Source organism: Eptatretus burgeri, chromosome 10 (genome assembly GCF_056783735.1).
Source record: "Eptatretus burgeri isolate ZD-2024b chromosome 10, Ebu_testis_v1, whole genome shotgun sequence".
NCBI lineage: Eukaryota > Metazoa > Chordata > Myxini > Myxiniformes > Myxinidae > Eptatretus > Eptatretus burgeri.
In genome coordinates, this window is record NC_140970.1 from 52,954,698 (window position 1) to 52,962,197 (window position 7,500).

At 39.5% G+C, this 7,500-nt stretch overlaps 1 protein-coding gene, 1 long non-coding RNA gene and 1 pseudogene across 7 annotated transcripts in view; 2 read left to right on the forward strand and 1 right to left on the reverse strand.

Moving 5' to 3' along the window:
• LOC147018578 (uncharacterized) overlaps nucleotides 1-2,788 on the forward strand; it is a 3,974-nt pseudogene extending 1,186 nt beyond the window's left edge.
• Nucleotides 2,789-2,826: 38 nt separating this feature from the next.
• Nucleotides 2,827-7,500, forward strand: part of LOC147018579 (uncharacterized) — an 8,552-nt gene continuing 3,878 nt past the window's right edge. The window contains exon 1 of the long non-coding RNA XR_015062457.1: nucleotides 2,827-3,030. This is a non-coding gene — a long non-coding RNA (uncharacterized LOC147018579). The remainder of the gene's footprint in view (nucleotides 3,031-7,500) is intronic.
• The window catches only part of LOC147018580 (UDP-galactose translocator-like), a 65,897-nt gene continuing 61,521 nt past the window's right edge, over nucleotides 3,125-7,500 (reverse strand). For all 6 annotated transcript variants that reach the window (XM_085898367.1, XM_085898366.1, XM_085898370.1 and 3 more), the window contains 3 exons: nucleotides 7,046-7,168; nucleotides 4,989-5,124; nucleotides 3,125-4,664 (listed from right to left, as the gene is read on the reverse strand). In XM_085898367.1, coding sequence (XP_085754493.1) covers nucleotides 4,294-4,664; nucleotides 4,989-5,124; nucleotides 7,046-7,168 — 630 coding nt within the window. In that variant the 3' untranslated portion in view covers nucleotides 3,125-4,293. The remainder of the gene's footprint in view (nucleotides 4,665-4,988; nucleotides 5,125-7,045; nucleotides 7,169-7,500) is intronic.

The window sequence follows — 7,500 nt, forward strand, 5'->3', positions numbered from 1 at the left end:
TATTCTCACCCGATTGTATATTCTGCCACTCGATGGAACGGAAGAAAGTGAAAGTCAAAGGGACATGGACTACTGAGGGCTTAAGTCAGTTTGAGTTTGATGGATGGAGAACGGTGCTCAAAACTGCTGAGGACAAATTAGATGAGAAGTTGCTGATCAGAATTAGAGGCCATGATTTGTTTGCTACAGAAGCTAAATACCACAAATCCTGCAGGGTCCAATACACACAAAATGCCGACAAATGGAGAAGTACAAGCATAGAAGACAAGGAGCAACAAATCAAACTAGCAGAGGCACACAGTGAGGCGTTTGGTGCTGTATGCCAAGTAATCAACAGGGATATCATCATCAGCAAGAATATGATGAAACTGTCAGAGCTAACTGAAATTTATATCTCTCACCTGAAATACACCAACTTCCCCAATCCCAAATTTCGTGGAAAAACCTCAAAGCAAAGTTGGAGAAACATGACAAATACAAGGACAGACTGGCCTTCTGCACACTAAACAGAAGAGACAACTTCCAGTCTTACATTGTCTACAGCTCTCACCGTGACATTAGTGACACAGTTCGATGTGCATATGAACTTGGTTCTAGGGACATGATCCAGGATGTTGGAAATTACCTACGTCAAGAGATTCTGGAGAGCTTCGCAAAAGCTGATGACTTGAAATGGCTTCCATCTGCCCAGGACCTTGGAAACATGACAGCTGTAATTCCATCACAATTGGAAAAAAAATTGAATTACCTGATATCAGGCAAACCAACTCCTCACACGTCGAAAGTGCACAGGCTCGTGAATTCAATTGGGCAAGATATTTGGCGTGCAGAATCGAATGGGGAATGGAAACTCCCGAAGCATATGCTCATATGGATGACCTTTTCAGGAGCGAAAAATTGATAACCTTGCTGAACCGAATGAGAGACTCAGAAAACTACTCATTCTCACTAGTGTTGGAAACTGCCCTTGCTCAGGCTGTTGCTGAAACATCAAGTCTGCTGTCAACGCAAATCATTCGATCACCAGGGGCCCCTTCCATTTTCCACTCTGAATTTGATAATTTTGACCAGTTACTGAACAACCTCACTGGAATGGTCTCAATCCACACTGCACATGGCATCATGCTACAGGACACAGAAGGCAAGCCAGAGGATCAGGAGAGTGAACTACCAGGTTGGGATATGGAAGAAGGCCCACATTGCCAACCCTGATATCCCTGATGCTGGTGATGGACACGGTTGGGCACTTGTCAACCAAAAACTGGAGCCTCTCTGGTATGAGGGGTGTGTTCTCCCACAGCAGTTGACATATTGCTGAATCAGTGAACACCAGTGATGATGGAGATGATGAATCAGATGATGATGACAGCATACCAGAGGAACAGGAGTACTTACCTGGTGACAGCTCGGAGTCTGACCAAAATTGAAGAACATAGCTGAACCATTAGCTGTTGACATTGATTGAAATGGATGACAGTAAAATCTCATGATATTGTTACTTACCTGTTGAATACAATGAAACTGTATGATCATGATAATATATCAACAGAAATATCTTGAAATATGTATATGAAAGATATACTGTGTTATCGCTTGGTAAAAGGAACAATGTTACAGACTGTTATTACCTACTTTATGTAAATATGTTGGTTTCAATCATTGTTTGTAATCAGAATTTGGGAAATAAGTATGAATGTAGCACATTTTTATGTATTATAAAATACATTACTATATTATTTAGAGTGGGAAAGAATATACCAGCGATATTAACATGAATAATGTTCATCAGCAATTTATTTTATTTTTAAAACCCAACCCTGCTTTTGATATCGTGAATACCGTTCTGTTGTTTATAGTGTGATAACATCATGTGTGTTCATGTTATCTGGATTAAATTGTATTTGGATACTATATATAATATTATATATGGATAACAAATTAAGTCAGATTCTTATTCTGGACTATTTGGCAGAAGAAAAAAAAATGTCTTAAAAATAAGCTTTATTGAAACTTCTACAACACAGTAATGAACGGTTAATAAGACGATACAGTACATGTACTCAACATGTTATATAGGCTCTTGGATATATTAATTTTAGACACATACATGGAACCAGCATGAGATTATGTTTCATACAAGCTATACTATGTGTAGTCTGACAGTGTAATGGATCGTCTCAAAGCCATTCTGATTGGGTATGGAAATCGCTTTTGGCACAAATGACAAAAATTCATTTTTGAGGGTACCCCTTTTCATGAGGCTAAAAGAGGTAGTGCATCCCAATATTTTCAATGTTAACATTCAAATTCGTATTCAGCATATCCAGACACTTCAAAAAAAATAGTTTTGTTGGGAGGTGGGGGGGGGGGTGCACGGTGGCCCTATCGAGCCCATGGCCTATAGTAATAGGAATCCACAAACATCCTTGACTATGTTGTGGAATGTCAGCCAAAGCCCGTACTTTTCAATTTGTTTTCTCTGCAACAGCTTGAGTGGTTGACACAAAACTTTCAATGTCAGGCCGCATACCCATGGAGAACTTTTAAAACAAAGTTACCTGATGATTGGTTAGAAAATGTGGCTGGCATTCCCAAAAAAATCCGTTTTCTGTCAGCATTGGTTGCAGGATATTTCACGTATCAGGAATAAACGGCCTCTGCCAAACTAAGAAGTATGCCGGTTTCTTTTCTGTATACAAACTCTCAGCTCATGGATGAGCAAGGTGACGGAGGGAAAAGGGCAACATATCGAGTTGGACAGTGGGCCAACACATGGATGATCAAACAAGAGAAGTATACTGTATAGCAAGGGGTTGGGGGGGGGGGTGAAGGGAGGAAACATAGCAATCTAAATATAGATGCAGGGAGAGTGTTAGTTATAGAAGTGATAATAGATAGAGATGGAGGCTGACCTGAAGTGGTGGTGGTCTACTGCCATTGTGAAGCCCAGGAGTGAGGAGTGGAATTGAACAGACCAAGGAAGGAGATTCCACAAATGAGAGAAGAGAGGAGAGGATTAAAAGAGTGGAGGTGAGAAGTGAGCCTGGATTTGTGGAGTTTCACAAGGAGGAGATTGTTGTAATAATGTGTTACCTGGAAGGGCTGAAGGAAATTTCATATATGGTACATGAACCAGCATCTGTTTATTTCTTCCATGAGCCATAATACCTATATTTTACACAACTTTTCTTGCTCTCCAGGTTGATTAGCACAATTGTAAATGTTGCAGTAATTGTCCATTTTTCTGTTGACAAGTTGAAAATATTGCAAGAAAAACACCGTGAACTCAATCAAAATATGAAACCGCACCTTCCTTTTTACTCCCACCATCTTCTGAATTGTGTTGATCTTTTATCCATAATGAAATACAAATAAGTGCAAAAATATTTTGTTCAAGTTTGGGTTTGACCCCACAATTCTTCCCCCCCCCCAAAAAAACCAACATGAAAGGAAACCTATGACAAACAAGATATAATAAACTCTTACTTATTTATTTTTCATTATTCGTTGGTTTTACCCCATTCATAATGCCTTTCTTAATATACCAAAACCCAAGTTATAAAATAAGTTTTTCATGCATTTCGATGCCAAGAAGTGATGTGCAAAAGCACAACTATCTAAGTGAAGAAAGGGAGGTTTGTGTAACCATTATTCAAGAGAAGGTATAATGATCAGGTCAATCAAAAACCCCTTAAATCTATGTTCCACAAGAATCAATAAACATATAACAATTCCCGAAAAAAGTAGAACCAGTTGTAAACCAATATTCCGTAACCTATTTGAAACAAAACAAACGATTAGGAAAAAAAAAATCCAATGATATACAATAAAATACAATTTGTAACTTTTTTTTTTAAAACTCTTTGTACATTTCTTAGAAAATGTTCTGTTGTGCATCAGTCACCAGCCAAAATGGAAAGGATGTTTCCTATACTATACTTTCAAAACTATACAGTTGGAAATCGAAGATTAGCGATGGAAGTATCTCTCCCTTTACGTCCTGTGTTAGCCTCGTTGCTATTTCCCAGTGTTGACCTTCCACCATTTGGTGTCCCATAAAAGGGCAAAGTTTACAAGTTTTTTTCAACTGCTGTCATTGCTTCAGAGACTAAAACAGATGTTCATAATTAGTTTATCCAAAGTGATACAAACCCTTACAAGATATCACTTGAAAAGACTTCTGCCCCCTCGATCACCATTACAACTCAGTACCTAAACTGTACCAATCCATCACTCACTCTTCATATCGTCTGCTCCTACCAGCCCAATCTATTTCTCACCCTGCTGGTAATTCTACTTGGAGGCGGGTACTGGATTTGGCCGTCCATACAGGTACACAGCTGATATGACCAATGTTGCTCCAACAGAAAACAAAACATCCATACGGAACTTAAAGATGTATATTGAGACCAATGTGGAGATGACAATGGCTAATGATGTGGCAAAACCCTTGAGAATGTTGTCTGCATATTTAACCACAACTGCAACCAACAGGCCACCAAAGGCCTGGTTCAGGATCACAGTCCACACGAGAGGTGTATAACCAAAGAAAATGCCCTGTGTGGCAATGGCTGAACCATCTTTGATGTACATGAGCAGTAGGCCGAGCAATGAACCAAACAGCCCGAGCTGTACATTCCGCAGCCAGATGGAGGCTGATGTCCCTGTACAAAGAATCAGCCAAAGTGTGAGGTTAGTTCAGGTCACAGTCGGTTCTTATTTTAATTCGGTCAAATTATTTTATCAATTTATTACGTGAGAGTTAAATAGGCAGTTTTAATAAACCTCTGACATGAGACTTCATTGAGCTTGCATTTAAAATGAAAATATAGTTTTGGGAAGCCTTTTAGATAGTTAAACTTTCTTCATACACCTTTGTGCTCTCGGTTTTGTTTTCAGTTCCCCAAAAAGTTTTTTTTTTTTTAATGTCGTTTTGTTTTATAATCACACAAGCCGTTTTATAATCCAACTCATGTGGAGTCGCTTACCTTTGAGGATTTTTTCAAAGTAAACCCCAGCAAACCCTGATGAGATGCATGATGCAACTACAGCCAGCAAGCCAATGAGAGGGTCTTGATCTGCCTGATTTGAAACCGTCTCCCGAGATCCTCCACTGCTTTGAATCTGCAAACAAATGAAACCAACGTTCTCAAGCAGTCCAAATTGCTTATTATTTGTGCAAACAATATGTGGCATGGAGGATGGAGCATGCACCTCATAAACATTGGCCATGCTATTGACAGCTACCAGCAAAATTCTTGATCATATTGCTTCAGCATTCCACTGCACTACATGATGACCAAAAGTCAAAAATAAAATAAAAAGGTAAGGAAATACGCTTCATGGAAAAAATTGAAACTTGGCACATGTGAAGTACTCCCCCATCGGAAATAGGTGTTTTTTTCTAATGTGTCCTTTAATGGACATTATTAGGCAAAGTAACATGTGGAGACCGAGTTAATGTATAATGGTGTATTTAACAGGCAGAGAGCAGAAATACAGGGAAGCAAATTCACAATACACCCATATGCACCCCCCGAGTAACGGACGAATGGTAGCTCCTTATCTATCTAATCCTTAAAGGCCTCATGCACACCATAGAAGAAAGGACCAGAAGAATGACAAGGCTGAAATACCAAAGGCTGCACCTGATGGTATGCAGCTAGTCCCAAGTGATATAGCTGCGGCATAAAGCACAGTTTGTGGTGGGAGGGGAAGGTGGAATCTCCACCGATCACATCAAAGTGGATATTTGTTGATTGACAGAAGTCTGTCATGTTTGATGTGTCTATCATATAACAAGGACAAATGTGTCCAAGAGCCGTGTCCTAAAGGCAATAACAACAACTTCCGATATTTCGTCACGTGCCTTGATGGAGCCAATAGCGAGACCCGTCATGGAGGCTCCTCGTTCATGACGAGAAAATAGTGTATTTACGAAATTACAACACATTAAATGGAATAATCTTTAAATAGTAACGTGAACTTTCGAAACGTTAAAGCAAATGTCCGAATATATTTTAAAGTTGATGATAGATGCTCTCAAAAGGCACCCTCAATGCGAGGATGTGTACAGGTGTTTAGTATTTAAGGAGATCCGGATCCTGTATATAAAACAGCCAAGTCCTATAGGTTTTGTCTTCACCAGAAGAAGAAGGAGAAGGAGAAGAAGAAGAAGAAGAAGAAGAAGAAGAAGAAGAAGAAGAAGAAGAAGGAGAAGAAGAAGGAGAAGGAGAAGGAGAAGGAGAAGGAGAAGGAGAAGGAGAAGGAGAAGGAGAAGGAGAAGGAGAAGAAGAAGAACAACAACAACAAGAAGAACAAGAAGACGAAGACGAAGAAGAACAAGGAGGAGCTCTCTTCGAGCCATGTTCGCTATGCGAGACGCGGCTAAAAATGAGTTTGCTTGCTTGCTTTATGATGCAAGCTCTATGGCTCTCCTCAGCCCGAAGGCACGGAAAGCTCTGCCCCTCTCATCTGCAAGAGGGGTGGGGCAGGAGCAAAATGTGCATGTGCAGTCCAAGCTCCACCCTCTCCTCAGCAAGATGTGAGTACATCTATAAAGTATGTAGTAGAATGTAGTTTATTAAAATTATCATCTATGTACTCCACTTCAAATGATCATCCAAAGGTGGGTAAACGGATTGTGTGATTATAAAACAAAACGACATAAAAAAAAACTTTTTGGGAACTGAAAACAAAACCGAGAGCACAAAGGTGTACGAAGAAAGTTTAACTCTCTAAAAGGCTTCCCAAAACTATATTTTCATTTTAAATGCAAGCTCAATAAAGTCTCATGTCAGAGGTGTATTAAAACTGCCTATTCAACTCTCACGTAATAAAATAATTAAGTGATAGCAAAGAGGGCTATTCAACCATTTTCTGTCTTGCTCCATTTCAAAAACATTGATCATGTATGGCATAAAGCGACAGAAAAGGAATGTGTGTCAATGTGTGTTCCACATGAAGAACAATGTCTTGTGTGGTACCAATAAAAGATCAGGTAACCAATACTAGAGCAGCCTTTGGGAAGCAAAAGTACAAATACCTGAACAAGACCAACACCAAAGAAGAGCAGAACAAGTGAGATCCATTGCTGTCGGCTCAGCTGTCGACCAAGAAGTTGAACAGAGAAGAGAGCTGTGGTGAGGATCTTGAGCTGGTAAGTGATCTGGTTGAGGAAACAAGATTATACAGGTGGTGAGATGTCGGAGGTAAAAATGTGATGGGCAGGTTTAAACCAGAGAAGAAACTATGATACAGTACTTCATGGCCTAATATCACTTGAAAAACTTTTAATTTGTAAATCCTAATCTGAGACACAATTTCTATATTGCCAGATGTACAGAGACAAGAAAGAGTAACAAAGTCTTGAAAGAATCTTGCACCATTGATCATGAACATTTAGCAGTGGGAGGTTGAGTGTCTTTCACACACTGCAACGAAGCCAGAAATTTGATTTGAAATATCTATAATAACAAGTGAAATCCTTCAATACAGCGC